The 16069-nt window shown below is 44.5% G+C and overlaps 1 protein-coding gene across 1 annotated transcript in view; it reads left to right on the top strand.

Annotated features, from left to right (window-relative positions):
• SYN3 (synapsin III) overlaps nt 1-16069 on the top strand; it is a 289948-nt gene that overhangs the window by 13127 nt on the left and 260752 nt on the right. Inside the window, exon 2 of the mRNA XM_048832522.2 lies at nt 14055-14532. Within this exon, the coding sequence (XP_048688479.1) occupies nt 14216-14532 (317 nt within the window). The 5' untranslated portion in view covers nt 14055-14215. The remainder of the gene's footprint in view (nt 1-14054; nt 14533-16069) is intronic.

The raw sequence follows: 16069 nt of genomic DNA, 5'->3' as shown, positions 1-16069 counted from the left end.
AAGGACAGGAGTGCCTCATAGTCAGGCCACCCTGCCACCTGGCATAGCCCTTTAAGGCCGTGGTTCTCAACCAGGGGTATGCATATCCCTGGGGTACACAGAGGTCTTCCAGGAGGTACATCAACTCATCTAGCTATTTGCCTAGTTTTACAACAGGCTATATAGAAAGCACAGGCGAAGTCAGTACAAACTAAAATGTCATACAGACAATGACTGGTTTATATTGCACTATATACTGTACACTGAAGTGTAAGTACAATATTTATATTCCAGTCGATTTATTTTATAGTTATACTGTAAAAATGAGAAAGTGAGCCATTTTTCAGTAATAGTGGCTGTTACACTTTTGTATTTTTATGTCTGATTTTGTAAGCAAGTAGTTTTTATGTGAGGTGAAACTTAGGGTATGCAAGACAAATCAGACTCCTCAAAGGGGTACAGTAGTCTGGAAAGGTTGAGAGCCACTGAGCTACAGGGTTCAGAAGGGAATAACAGATAAATATAGAAACCTTAAAGGTCTTGGAAATAAATGGTGCTTAGGGAAGGAAACTGGACGCTGCACTTTAAGGTCCTGAAACCTTACAGACAAGGCAGGACAAGGTCCCCTCTCACCCAACCAACTGGAAGTTGGAGTTGGGTGAAGGAGGAGTTGGGAGCAGCATAAAGGATATCTCCTTCCCCATAGCAGATAGGCACCGGCAGGAGGAGGCTGCCTACACCAGCTGAACCTCCAGAGTAGGAGGCTAATTGGGAAGGGTGTTCAGCTGAAGGGAATTGGCAAAAGCCTTGCACCTGACTTTAATCACAACCCTAGCCCCTGGAAAAGGGCTGGGGAGGGAATGACTGCTTGAAGGAGGGGAAGATTGATGAACCAACGGGAAAGAGGCCTGGGTAATAACCCTGGCTCCAGAGAGAGGGCAGAAGGGGAGCTTCTGCTTCATGGAGCGTAGGACCGGTTAATCTGAGCCAAAGAGGCCTGAGGCATAACCCTAGCTCCTGAGACAGGGTTGAATGGGAAACTCCTGCTCGGAGGAGGGAAAGACTGACTAGTCCCGCGTTGGAGATAGAGGAGTTACTCGCCACCACCCAGCTGCTGTGAGCAGCTAAGAGGGGTTCTGCTGTAGCTGCCTAATAAGTGGTGAGGAACCATAGATTTCAGACAGGGCTAGTAAAATCCAGAGACCCAGGGAAAGATCTTGAGAAGCCGTACAAAAGGTAGGTGCAACCCACTGGGAATGGCAGCGAGATTGAAGGAACAGTCCTTGGCTGTCTAAACAGAGTTCCTGGGCTGGAATACAATGGAGAGGGTGGGCATGGGTTGACCTTCTGCAGACCAAGAAGGAATGTATAGACATCAGAAGGAGAGGAGGCCAAGTATTGTGGGCCCCAGACAGAGGTTGAGGGTTCAAAAGCCACTAGACTCTGAGGTTTCCTATTTGGGACCTTTCTGTTAATCTCAAAATTAATCCTAGAGGGCTAGGCCACAGAGAATGAGAGACTGTTGTGGCACCAGAAAGACTACAGGAGGTGCTAGACTGAAAAAAGCCCTGCAACGCCACACCGAAGAGGTGAGAGGTGCAACGACAGATACCAACAGGGTCTGAACCAGACACTAATAACTAGGGTAGTTGTTTTCCTCCACACAGTGCATTCCTTAACAGCTGCAGTGAAAGGATGCTCCTAAAACCCTCTTCATATGTGTGAGATTTGTAGACAGGCAGTCTATTATCGCTCCTAGTGAACTTAGTTGAACTTGACTTGAGATTCTCTTATCCTTGCACCAGAAGTCTACATCAGAGTGCAGTAAAATTCCCCAGGCTTCATTATTGGATTTACCTCTCCCCGTCCTACTACCAAACAAGCCACACTGGGTACGTCTACACTGCAATAAATGACCCAAGGCACCGCCACAACTGGCCTGGGTCAGCCGACTCAAGCTCACGGGCTATAAAACTGAGCTGCAGAAATTCAAGTTTGGGCTGAATCATGGGCTCTGGGACCTGCCTCTTCATGGGGTCTCAGAGCCCAGGCTCCAGCCTGATGCCAAATGTCTACACTGCAGTTTTATAGTCCTGCAGCCTGAGCCCCACTTGCCCGAGTCAGCTGACCTGGGCCAGGCATGAGTCTTTTATTGTGGTGTCAACTCACTGGCAATGCTAAAGCACTGCCCTGTCAGCACTTTAGCGTGGCTTATGTAGTTGCAGCACATCGCTGGGAGAGAGCTCTCCCAACGCTCTAAAAATCCCACCCCCACGAGGGGAGTAGCTCCCACTCTCTACACTGGCACGTTACAGCGCTGAAACTTGCAGCGCTCGGGGGGGGGTGTTTTTTCACCCCCCTGAGCGAGAAAATTGCAGCGCTGTTAAGTGCCAGCGTAGACAAGCCCTGAGTGTGCTCAGATTCCAGAGGCCTGTTCGTCTCTTGATATGTAGCAGTTACTGCTAATGGAGCTATGTCCCCATGTGTATGCCGGAATAGCAGATGCCTGCATCACAGCACGTGGAGGAAAACTTTTTTCCAGCCATCTGTCATATGCATGAGCACGTGTGTTGCATATTAGGTATGTAAAGGGGCAGTCTTCCTTCCCCAGGCTAGACAAGCTTTGAAACCTAGGATAGTCAGGTGGTCAGGAATGGTGAAAGAGTGAAGAGGGAAAGATTAGCATGTGTCAAATCTCTTGGGGAGCAAATGAGTTGTCTGTGATAACAGAATTGTGGAATATAAGATCCCAGCAAAGCAAAGGAGGTCCGTGTCAACTGGAGTTGAGACTTATAGGAGAAAACTATTAAACCCTTTAGATTTTAAAATCCTTGGGAAACCGACCTTTTTTTTTTTTTTTTTGGTCTTGTACATGCCTATTCACTAAGTGAATTAGGAAAACAAAGGCTCAATGCATGAATTATGAGGTGAAATTCTAAGGCCTGTGTTATCTAGGAGGTCAAATTCAATGATCATAATGATCCCTACTAGTCTGAAAAATGTATCAGAATTAATGGATTTGTGCTCTTAAATCACGTAGGTGCCTATCAAAATCCCATCCAGGGTCCTTGATTAATAGTTAAGTTCAGTGTAATGTCTGAAACTAACCTGAGAATCTGTTTTAGCTCAAAAAGAAAAGGAGGAGTTGTGGCACCTTAGAGACTAACAAATTTATTTGAGCATAAATGCATCCGATGAAGAGAGCTGTAGCTCACGAAAGCTTATGCTCAAATCAATTTGTTAGTCTCTAAGGTGCTACAAGTCCTCCTTTTCTTTTTGCAGATACAGACTAACACGGCTGCTACTCTGAAACCTGTTTTAGCTCGTAGCAAGAAAATAATCCCGTTTACCCCTCTTTTAAATAATTGATGTATCGTGACGGATCTAAAATACATGTGAAGTGTGGAAATGGCCTGGGGATAGAGAAAAGTATTTTACGTGTCCATCAGGAAAGAATAGCAATGAGGCCGGAAAGGCCTCTGCTGATTCCTGTGAGAACCAATGAGTCGTCAGTCCAATAGGCATCTTTTATCTGGATGAGCCCTAATGCACATTGCCAGGCTCTACATATTAAATACATCCAGCTTTTTTATTTTATTCAGATCAATGCACTTCAAAGCCGTATCTCTCTCCTTGAAGGAAGTCTCTGCTTTATTAATGCCAGGCCTGGTATCACTTTCATTCCTGTCACCATGAAATCAAGGTTTATACACTTTCTGCAGGTGACTAAAAGACCAACAGATTGTATGAGTTGCCATCAAATCCAAGACTGGATTGAGGGGAGAAAAAAAAAAAACAGCCTGGAGCTTTTGAACACTGCTGGGTCCCTTTTACAGCTTTGCCTATTAAATTTACGGAATGCTGATTTGCATAAACTTCCCAGTTTGCACTGCTGCCGCCTGCTTTCCTTTGATCTGATGTGGGGGAGTGCCCTCAGCACACATACAAGTATTAGTCTTAACGGGAGCATTCGTGTCAATATGACAAAGCAAGCCTTGAGTTTGCAAAGGCCCCTTTTACTCTAGGGAGATAAAGAATGGAGACAGTGTGCCAGTTCCACAGACCCTTAATATGGAGATGTCTCTGTATTTTCCAAGGATTAACACTGGATTTCTTTGCCCAGCATTGCTGGCTCTCATTGAGCTGTCTCTGGCTTTGCTGATAAGCAGGTTATGATGTGGAAAACCAGCAGTGCCACAGAAGATCTTCCTAACTAATGGACTATAGAGCTCCCACTGATGCTACCTCTCGCAATTTTATTACAAGTCTCATGATGTTCTGTGCATGTTCATAAAGCCCCAGCTCCTGTAACTGAGTGATTACGTAACAACCTCAGATTTCATTTTTAAAAAAGTTTCTAGTCTTCGCAAAAAGAAAAGGAGGACTTGTGGCACCTTAGAGACTAACCAATTTATTTGAGCATAAGCTTTCGTGAAGCTGTTCACGAAAGCTTATGCTCAGATAAGTTTGTTAGTCTCTAAGGTGCCACAAGTCCTCCTTTTCTTTTTGCGAATACAGACTAACATGGCTGCTACTCTGAAACCTTTCTAGTCTTCATGGCTGAGGAGAGAATCTTGGAAATGTAATCCCCTGTGAACCCAAAGGGCTCCGAAACCAGAAGGCAAATAAGAAATAAGTTTGGATTCTTTGTCTTAAAAAGTAGGCATTTTAAAAAAAAATCTAATGATTTTGATTTTGAGCCCTGACTCATGATTTTTGAAACTCAGGGTTGGTAATACTAGTCACCTAAGAGTAATTGCTGGACTCCCAAATGTGTCTTTCTCTATTCCTTCGAAAAGTGGAAAGGCCACATTCTGTGCTCTTCCACGGAAATTCACTCCTGATTTGTATCAGTCTTACAGAGAACAGAACTGGGCCCATTTGGCTGTTTCAAATGTGAATCTATGTTCAACGCTCTGCACTCTGAAAGATGTGTGGTGTATTAATAGATGTGGTACCATGAGGGTTGCCAGACAAAGAGCACCACCCCTTTGTGGCAGACCTATGCAAGTGACTCTCTTGATCTCAGATGCAAGGAGGCTGAGGTCCATTGTTTCCTGATCTGAACATTGCTCACTTGAAGTCGTTAGGAGCAGGGTCCTGGATGCAGTCTGACATGAGTCTGTCAGTTCAGTGCCTCCTGCTGGCATTCATAAAAGGCTCAGGGGAACTCTTAACTCACTTAGCAGAAATCAGCCAACCTGCTTCTGTTTCCTCTGGGCTCCAGCTCACCCATAGGGACAGTAAAAGGTGTAAGTGAACATGTTTGTTTTGTTTTGTTTTTAAACACATGTCAAAGTTTAAAGATGGCTTGGATTTTTGCTGCTAAATTATGGAGAAATGGCCTGAGGCAGTTCAGTGCCCAACTCCCTCTGAAATGCTCTGGGAGTTGGTTGCTTAATTCCCTTAATATCCTTTGTAAAAACTAGCCAAAATTTAACTCGATAATAAAGATAATCTGCATCTTTGCATCATATTCTAATTTCATTAGCCCCTTTCTGCTATAATCTTCAATGTCAGTGCATGCAGTTGTTCCTGTTGCCTCTGTTTTTGTTTCCTTCTGTATCTCTGTATATGGCTGGGTGTTCCTGGGTTCTCTTGCTGTCTTTGAGTTTGCCTGACTTTTTCCCCCTTCTGATTTCTTACTCTTTCTCTTTGTTCTTCATTTTTCGCTTTCTTTCCCAGAGGGCAAAATTATTTCCAGGGGTGGGAGGCAGGGGTGGTTTTTGTTTGTTGTTTCAATCTTGGAACTTTCATTCATTTATTTGTAGAGGTTCTCTGCATTTTCCCCTGTAACTTTTGCCCTCAAAGGCCCTGAATTGCAGAGGTCCTCTTACCAACTGAGGAAATACAGTTCTTGACACAGTTCTGTTTTGAACACCAGCGAGAGAGGGTTGGTCAAGAATGAGCTGAAGAGCTCCCGAAACCCTTCTTTCCCTGTCAGCTCCAGATCCCCTTGCATTTCCACTAGTCTCTTGAGCTGCTCCAGTTTTGTGAGTTGTTTGGGGCTTGTCTTCACTTCCACGCTACATCAGTGCAGCTGTGCCAGTGTAGCACGTCTGGTGAAGACGCACTATGTCGATGGGAGAGCACTCTCCTATCGATGTAATTACTCCACCTCAATGAGAGGCATAAGCTATGTCAGCGGGAGTGTGTCTCCCACCAACATAGTGTGGTGTTGACACACTTTGTCGATGTAACTTATGTGGCTCGGGGTGTGTTTTTCACACCCTTGAGCAAAGTAAGTTACATTGACTTTAACAATAGTGTAGACCAATGGTTCTCAACCAGGGGTATGTGTACCCCTGGGGGTACGCAGAGGTCTTCCAGGGGGTACATCAACTCATCTAGATATTTGCCTAGTTTTACAACAGGCTACATAGCATAGTCAGTACAAACTAAAATTCCATGAAGACAATAACTTGTTTATACTGCTCTATGTACTATACACTGAAATGTAAGTACAATATTTATATTCCAATTGATTTATTTTATAGTTCTATGGTAAAAATGAGAAAGTGAGCAATTTTTCAGTAATACTGTGCTGTGACATTTATATCTGATTTTGTAAGCAAGTTGTTTTTAAGTGAGGTGAAACTTGGGGGTACACAAGACAAATCAGACTCCTGAAAGGGATACAGTAGTCTGGAAAAGTTGAGAGCCACTGGTGTAGACAAGTCTCTGACTCTTTCCTTTGGTTTTCAGCCTTTCACATAAGGGGAGGAAGTTCGGTCTAGAGGTTAAAACATAGGATGGTGACTGAGGAGAGCTACATTATACTCCTATCTTTGCCCCTGTTTTCTTCTTTGTAAAGCGAGGGTGATAGCTTCACAACATTCCTGTGAGATAAATTCATTCATGTGTGCAAAGTGTTTTGGGACCTGCAGATGGAAGTCTGTCCAGAACTGAGGTTTGAATCTTTGCCATTCTGACCTCTGGACTTCTGTAGGGCATTCTCTGTGTCAAACCTGTCCTAGCCATAATTGTCAAGCTTTTTACAGCTCCATACCCTAACCCTGCCACTGTTTGGGGGAAGGGGTGTTGATCATAAGCTTAAATTTGTGGTTGTATGCAAATTATTTGCAAATATGCAAATAATCTCACTAAATAATTTACATAATATGACCAACACATTGATCCTGACTGTTTAGCTCATAGAATATTTGGACCCTGGATATTGTTCCCCCTCCTGCTGAATGCAATCAGTGGAGTTACACAAAGACCAAATGGGGCTTGTGAACTCTTCATGGATGTTGCACGTTGACTTCAGCTGAGGTTGTGGTTAGGAGCTGCAGGATGTGTTGGCCCAGTGAAAATGAAGCCCCTGTTCTGATGTACATGTCTGTAGAGCTAAAGAACAAAGGCGCGTACGTACAGGGTGGGTGTAATGCAGAATAGATTGCTTTTGATGTTTTCCGGTAAGCAGGGTGCTTGTTGGCCTTTTACTTATGTATTCAATTACTGATCTTTCTTTCATCTTAGATAAACCCTTCTCTGTAGCTGGACTAGTGGTAATCAATATATTGGTATGGCAGAGCTACAATTACCTTAATTTAAAAAAATGGATTTCAATTACTTTGTTAATTACGCTAACCTAAGGCTGATGAAAATATCCCCTCACGGTACACTCTTTTCCTAAGGGTTTCGTAAAGAAACGAGCACACCTTTTGTCATTTCCCCCCCACACACACTTTTACAGATGGAGTTGGAGGTCAAATCCTTCCTGAATTTCTAGAGCCTTCCTTGGTCAGCAAGGTCAGCAACCTTCCTGCCACACTGGGGTTATCTTCCTTTGGAATTTATCAACAATACATTGATTTTGGAGGGTTCAGTCAGTGGCACAGAGGCAGCCCCAGAGCACCGTCTCCACAGAACTCCAAGCCCACGCCAGTCCATGGAGAAGGAGACGAGTAAATGAGTCCAATCTATGTCTTCCATGTGGCAGTACAGAATAACTAATTTCTATTCCTTTTCCTTGCTTTCCAGTGCCAGTATGCACCACTGCATCTCTGTTCCTGGATGACACACGCTTTCTGTAGTGTAGGATACTTGTATTTATTATTTTAAATTATTTCACTCTGTTTTGTTATTTCCTGTTGTTGATCCATACAGATTAGTTAATATTACTTTGTCCCTTGCTTAGAAGATGTCAGGCTTGTAGAGGAGATAAGAACTATACAAGCACCAAGTAGTGGGTAAAAATTTCAAATGTGGAGCTGCAAGTTTCATGGGACTTTGGTTCTTAAGTCACTTAAGTGCTTTCAAATATTTTACCCATCATGATTATTACCAATAGCCACAGGCTCCCTCTAATGGCTGATAGCAATAATGGCAGGAAATGAATGCTTTAGCAGTGGAACAGCGGACAACTTCCCAAAAAGCTGCACGAAAGATATAAAATGGTATATTACTGTGCGCGTCACTGTTGATATTGAAGTTAGATTTCTGCTGACCCTCCACTGTTTGCCACCTGATGCCAAATACTCCAAGCAAATGTACCAAATTATGGCATTATGCTGTGATTGGACTCTGTCTATATGTGAACTGCACACCACCATAACCAACGCTAAACTTGGACCTTGGTGGTCTGCAGACAGAAACTCTGCTTAAATGTCCCTTGTACTAGAATGTGGGTATCACAGAATCATAGAATATCAGGGTTGGAAGGAACGTCAGGAGGTCATCTAGTCCAACCCCCTGCTCAAAGCAGGACCAATTCCCAATTAAATCATCCCAGCCAGGGCTTTGTCAAGCCTGATCTTAAAAAATTCTAAGGAAGGAGATTCCACCACCTCCCTAGGTAACATATTCCAGTGTTTCACCACCCTCCTAATGAAAACGTTTTTCCTAATATCCAACCTAAACCTCCCCAGCTGCAACTTGAGACCATTACTCCTTGTTCTGTCATCTGCTACCACTGAGAACAGTCTAGATCCATCCTCTTTGGAACCCCCTTTCAGGTAGTTGAAAGCAGCTATCAAATCCCCCCTCATTCTTCTCTTCCGCAGACTAAACAATCCCAGTTCTCTCAGCCTCTCCTCATAAGTCATGTGCTCCAGCCCCCTAATCATTTTTGTTGCCCTCCGCTGGACTCTTTCCAATTTTTCCACATCCTTCTTGTAGTGTGGGGCCCAAAACTGGATAAAGTACTCCAGATGAGGCCTCACCAATGTCGAATAGAGGGGAATGATTACGTCCCTTGATCTGCTGGCAATGCCCCTACGTATACATCCCAAAATGCCATTGGCCTTCTTGGCAACAAGGGCACACTGTTGACTCATATCCAGCTTCTCGTCCACTGTCACCCCTAGGTCCTTTTCTGCAGAACTGCTGCCTAGCCATTCGGTCCCGAGTCTGTAGCGGTGCATGGGATTCTTCCGTCCTAAGTGCAGGACTCTGCACTTGTCCTTGTTGAACCTCATCAGATTTCTTTTGGCCCAATCCTCCAGTTTGTCTAGGGCCCTCTGTATCCTATTCCTACCCTCCAGCGTACCTACCTCTCCTCCCAGTTTAGTGTCATATGCAAACTTGCTGAGGGTGCAATTCATACCATCCTCCAGATCCATTTATGAAGATATTGAACAAAACCGGCCTGAGGACTGACCCTTGGGGCACTCCACTTTGATATTGGCTGCCAACTAGACATAGAGCCATTGATCACAACCCGTTGAGCCCGACAATCTAGCCAACTTTCTATCCACCTTATAGTCCATTCATCCAGCCCATACTTCTTTAACTTGCTGGCAAGAATACTGTGGGAGACCGTGTCAAAAGCTTTGCTAAAGTCAAGGAGCAACACGTCCACTGCTTTCCCCTCATCCACAGAGCCAGTTATCTCGTCATAGAAGGCAATTAGATTAGACTTGCCCTTGGTGAATCCATGCTGACTGTTCCTGATCACTTTCCTCTTCTCTAAGTGCTTCAGAATTGATTCCTTGAGGACCTGCTCCATGATTTTTTCCAGGGACTGAGGTGAAGCTGATTGGCCTGTAGTTCCCTGGATCCTCCTTCTTCTCTTTTTTAAAGATGGGTACTACATTAGCCTTTTTCCAGTCATCCAGGACCTCCCCCTGATCGCCATGAGTTTTCAAAGATAATGGCCAATGGCTCTGCAATCACATCCGCCAACTCCTTTAGCACTCTCGGATGCAGCGCATCCGGCCCCATGGAATTGTGCTCATCCAGCTTTTCTAAATAGTCCCGAACCACTTCTTTCTCCACAGAGGGCTGGTCACCTCCTCCCCATGCTGTGCTGCCCAGTGCAGTAGTTTGGGAACTGACCTTGTTCGTGAAGACAGAGGCAAAAAAAGCATTGAGTACATTAGCTTTTTCCACATCCTCTGACACTAGGTTGCCTCCCTCATTCAGTAAGGGGCCCACACTTTTCTTGACTTTCTTCTTGTTGCTAACATACCTGAAGAAACCCTTCTTGTTACTCTTAACATCTCTTGCTAGCTGCAACTCCAGGTGGGATTTGGCCTTCCTGATTTCACTCCTGCATCCCCAAGCAATATTTGTATACTCTTCCCTGGTCATTTGTCCAATCTTCCACTTCTTGTAAGCTTCTTTTTTGTGTTCAAGATCAGCAAGGATTTCACTGTTAAGCCAAGCTGGTCGCCTGCCATATTTACTATTCTTTTTACACATCGGGATGGTTTGTCCCTGTAACCTCAATAAGGATTCTTTAAAATACAGCCAGCTCTCCTGGACTCCTTTCCCCCTCATGTTATTCTCCCAGGGGATCCTGCCCATCAGTTCCCTGAGGGAGTCAAAGTCTGCTTTTCTGAAGTCGAGAGTGCGTATTCTGCTGCTCTCCTTTCTTCCCTGTCTCAGGATCCTGAACTCGACCTCGACCATCTCATGGTCACTGCCTCCCAGGTTCCCATCCACTTTTGCTTCCCCTACTAATTCTTCCTGGTTTGTGAGCAGCAGGTCAAGAAGAGCTCTGCCCCTAGTTGGTTCCTCCAGCACTTGCACCAGGAAATTGTCCTCTACGTTTTCCAAAAACTTCCTGTATTGTCTGTGCACCGCTGTATTGCTCTCCCAGCAGATATCAGGGTGATTGAAGACTCCCATGAGAACCAGGGCCTGCGATCTAGTAACTTCCATTAGTTGCTGGAAGAAAGCCTCGTCCACCTCATCCCCCGGTCTGGTGGTCTATAGCAGACTCCCACCACGACATCACCCTTGTTGCTCACACTTCTAAACTTAATCCAGAGACTCTCAGGTTTTTCTGCAGTTTCATACTTGACCTCTGAGCAGTCATACTGCTCCCTTACATACAATGCAACTTCCCCACCTTTTCTACTCTGCCTGTCCTTCCTGAACAGTTTATATCCATCCATGACAGTAGTCCAGTCATGTGAGTTATCCCACCAAGTCTCTGTTATTCCAATCACATCATAATTCCTTGACTGTGCCAGGACTTCCAGTTCTCCCTGCTTGTTTCCCAGGCTTCTTACATTTGTGTATAGGCACTTGAGATAACTTGCTGATCGTCCCTCTTTCTCAGAATGAGGCAGGAGCCCTCCCCTCTCGCGAGCTCCTGCCTCATACTGAGAAAGAGGGGCGATCAGCGAGTTATCTACATGAATGTGTCATGTAGAGTAGTTATATATTTATTCCATTTCTCTTTCTGTATTATGCAGAGAAATGACATATGCACCTCCCCCAGGAGAGGCCTGTGCAATGCCCTTCTATTAAGCTACCCTTACTCTTCAAGAAAGCCTTCACTCACCATTCTGCCATTGTGGTTACCACCTGAGATAACATCTTTGCTAATACAGAGATTTGTTGTTATTATTGTGGTCAGGACAGTGGCAGTCAGAAGGTTAAGTCTGAACCATGGGGTGGAATGGTTCCATTTTACTAGATGTGAAAGCTGTGAGGCTGATCTGTAATAATTTAAGCATACTGTATGTGACCTGATTATGGTGTGTGTGTGTAACTATATTAAATTACTGGAACATTTACCATATGCATATGTTGATTTAGTTCCATAGCAGGGTGGTTAGGAAATTAGCAGGAAGGCAAGATAATATTTCTCAATAAGTAACCTCCCAGTAAACAAGGCAGGGGTCATTAAGGAGCAATACTTGAGCTGTTAGCTGGAAGCTCCTTCCAGTCACCAGTAAAGATACAAGGCTTATTTTGCCAAGGATGGGAACCAGAATATCAAAAGGCCACTAATTGGTTAAAAATCACCATCAAGAGAAAGGGAAAGGCAGTTGTCAGGGTCTGTTTGAAAGGAAGAGGCTTATACAGACACAGGCCCTATAGAAGGGGTCTGAAGCAGCTGGGCCTTTATAACCTTCCTGGGGACGGTAAACCTTAGTAAGATAGATGTGCACAGGCTGTTCTGTTTTTAAATCCTTTCTCGGATGCTGTGTTCCTGCTACTAAGTTCTTACCTTTAAGAATGCTATCTAGCCACTGTATTAACTGCTGGTCACATCTCCCGAAAAGAAGACTTGCAGGTGCCAAGCCCAGTTGGACCTGTAGGGAAATCACAGTTGGTACATGGGAGGGGAAGAGGGTAGCCTGAGGCCTGGTCTAAGAGTTGGAGAATTGCAGGATTCCAGGGAAATAAAGGCTTGAGGCCTAAGACCTGAGGGGTGCACACAGAGAGACTTGAGAGGAGTCCAAGGTGCTTCTATACCTGTAACTGTGACACTAGGAATGGCCCCCACTGATTCAAAAAGCCGCCATCACTTTCACTGCTCCAGACATCTGCTGTAATAAATGTCCTTGTGTTACCTGTTACTGGTATCCAAGACATAAACATGATTGACTACCATTATGTTGCTATTGTATCTTTTTTGTTTCCCTGCTCATTCCCTGCTATGCCTAGACAAGACCCAAAGTTGTATGCTGTGTTAGCAGAGAAGGGGGCCTTGCAGAGTCCCTGTGAAAATCCTATTCCCTGGCCCCAGTGTCTCCAGTTGTGAAATAGTGAAGTGATTCCACTAAGTCATGTGGCATTAGTTTGCTCTGAAATCTTGGATGCATTTTCCATAAATAACAAGACAGTTTAGCGGCTCAGAAAAAAATCCAGGTGTCTAAATTTCTCCTTGTTCATTTACCTGATTGGAGAAGATCAGCAGAGTAATACACCTTATTCCTAAAAGAAGCATTTAAATCTAGAGGACCAAGTTTGCAAAGCAGCCTCAATTTAGCCTTTTAAAAATTGTGCTTCCAATTTTGTGTATGCCCCTGAAGTGAACTAGCCAATCAGATAATGTGAGGATATCTCTAGTTAGCTACCTAATATTCATCAAGCCCAAAATCTAGATATGGGGGACACACAAAATTGCATATACAGAGCCAAGTACAGAAAAACTGAAACTGTACTTGAAAACTGGTTTTGGAGTGTCACACGAGCCTTGCTCCAGGATTTTTCCTAATGGTTGTGTTTAGAATGTTTGCTTCTCAAAATTCAGAGTCCCTTTAACAAGCCAGCAACAAACAGGGTTTTTTTAGCCAATCCATTTGCTGAAATTCCAAAGTATCCGATATTTGTCTCAGTTCTCTTGCCTCAGAATAGACTCAGATTGCTAGCTGGAATGAAAAGCATTTTTCTTCTCCATGGTGAACAACGTTGTAGAAATAGCCAAATATATTATGGGACTCTTTTTTTCTTCTTCTTCTTCCAACTTCCTCTGAAACACTAGCTACTGGGACACTAAATCAATAGACACAGCTATTTTTAGAGCCCTGCACAGACACAAAATTTGTATCTGCATCTGATCCACGGATATAAAGTGGATATCCACCGATTTGCAGGGCTCTAGCTATTTTAATCTTTTTGTTGTGACTGGAGGAGGAGCTGTGTACAATTCAGTAACACTTGGGGGCAGGAAAAGGCCATGAAGCCTACCTACTTCTACCCACTTGGCCAATGTGCCTTGCTAGCAAGTTGGTGTAGGATACCCTGCATATAAAGTAATAACCCTTCTCCACTTACACAAGTGTTGACTAAGCTTTAGGCCTTAGGATGTTCTTTAAAGGCTCAGTGAGTTGTTCTAATGTGAAACAATTTATCTGCGTCTCACAAAAGTGTCTCTTGTTCTCCCACAGGAAAAAAGGTCTATTTGTATTTCTTCCTCAAACACGATTTCAAGGGTGACAGCATCTCTCTGGCTAAGCTATAGTGACTCCAAAAGCCCCTCTAGACTGTGGAATACAGTTATTTAGTCTCACTCGCATTGTGGAGAAGTTCTCCATCCTGAGCTTCAGCAATGAATTTCCTCCGAAGGCGCCTCTCAGACAGTAGTTTTGTGGCCAACTTGCCCAATGGCTATATGATGGATCTTCAGCGTCCTGATAACTCCACTAGCTCTCCAGGTTCTCCAGCAACTGAGAGGAAGCAACAGCAGCAACCATCTCAGCCATCACCCTCTTCCTCTTCTGGAACCAATATCTTCAGTTCCATCTCCAGTGCCATGAAGCAGACCACACAAGCAGCTGCAGGACTCATGGAGCACTCGGCAAGCCCCACTCCTGTGGCTCAGAAACCCAAGATCCTTTTGGTGATTGACGATGCTCACACAGATTGGTAAGCACACACGTCTACTGGCTGCTTTAATGACAACAGTATTACTGGGGTGTAGGAGGCTGCGTGGCTTGGGAGATCAGCAATAGGATATAGAGAAATTTGTGTCTAAGTCACCTGTCCATGTCAGTGGTGACCAAAGTCTGGTTGTTCGGTGGCCTGCACAACATGAATGTGTCGGTTTCTTCAGTTCTCAGTGTCGTCAGATGTTCGGCTGCGTGTGTGTGTGTGTTCTCTCTGTGTGCTGTCCCAGCTCTGCGCAGACAGCTGGCACAGCAGACCTCGAGCGAACAGCCCAATGACCACAAGATCCATTAAGGTACGAAGGCACCCAGCCAGGTTCATTGGCAGTGAAGCACGGTCCTAGCTCCCTGGATCAATGTCTAGAGTTACACTACCACATGTGTGCCCATGACAGTGGACGCAGCTCAGTCAGTGGCAGGACTTTTCACTGACCCCTCGGCTGGCCAAAGACACTCCCTCTGAGATACATCTTTATACACCAACAAGTTACATATTGCCTCTGACGTATCAGGGTGCCACCCTCTGACGTATTAGGGTGCCACCCATTGCCTCGTACATGTTGGTTTGATCAAAACATCTCTATCCATCATGCTGTCATCCTGACCTTATCTTTAGGATGGGTCAGTGTGTTCCTGTTATGTTTGGGGAATGTGCTGGTATCAAGGTGTTCTGGTACCACCTTTCTGGAATGTGTTTGCGTATATCTTCTTGTGCCTAGCACTACTTAGGAATGTGTGTTTCTGCAGTATTAGCCCTGTTCTTGCCAGATTCTGTGAGCAGGGCCTGCCTCTTGCTCACAACTTAACTTTGCTTTATATCAGCAAAGGTTTGGCTACGTTAGCCCAGGCCGGAGGCCTCATACCAAGCCTCTGATACATGGGCTTATGTTTCAGGCCCTCTTCCTACTGTATTCAGAGAAAAATGTCCTTTGGCACTAATTAGCAGACTTGTTGACAGTCTCAGAAGAGATGTCTGTGCTCAGCAGACTGAATTCCTCTTTCACCCCTAGACCTGGTCTCTGCAGGCACATTGTGTAAAGGTATAAAGGCACATTGTGGTGTGGTTTGGCAGGCATGCACAACACCATTGTGTTTGCTATACCTGTTCTATAAATAAAGAGAAGACCTCTGTCTCTAGGGCTGCCAATCCAGTGCCTTTCACAACATCTACATTCACCAAAAAGTAATTAAAATAGTAAAAACAGACAGACTACTACAAGTGATAATCCCCTCCCTTGCTAATCGTGATAGCAAACAGCAAAACGTTCAGAGGTTTAGCTAAGCCTCCAAAGGATATGCTTATGCAAACATGGTTTGCTGGAAATGTTATTAGAAAGGGCTTTTTTTGTGAGATTTGCCAAGACAGAACACTTTTTCCAGAAGTCTTGGAAGACACCTGAATCCTTCCGAAATTCAGGGGAGCTGGCCTATTTGATTGGAGGACATCTCCTTGAAAGTTGGCTGATCTGCAAAGCCTGCCAGCATCCATTTTTACTGTTCTGTCCTATAAAGGTTTT

Source organism: Caretta caretta, chromosome 1 (assembly GCF_965140235.1).
Source record: "Caretta caretta isolate rCarCar2 chromosome 1, rCarCar1.hap1, whole genome shotgun sequence".
NCBI classification, from domain to species: Eukaryota; Metazoa; Chordata; order Testudines; family Cheloniidae; genus Caretta; species Caretta caretta.
Note: the sequence above shows the minus strand (reverse complement) of the source record. Positions and strands in the feature narration are given on the sequence as shown.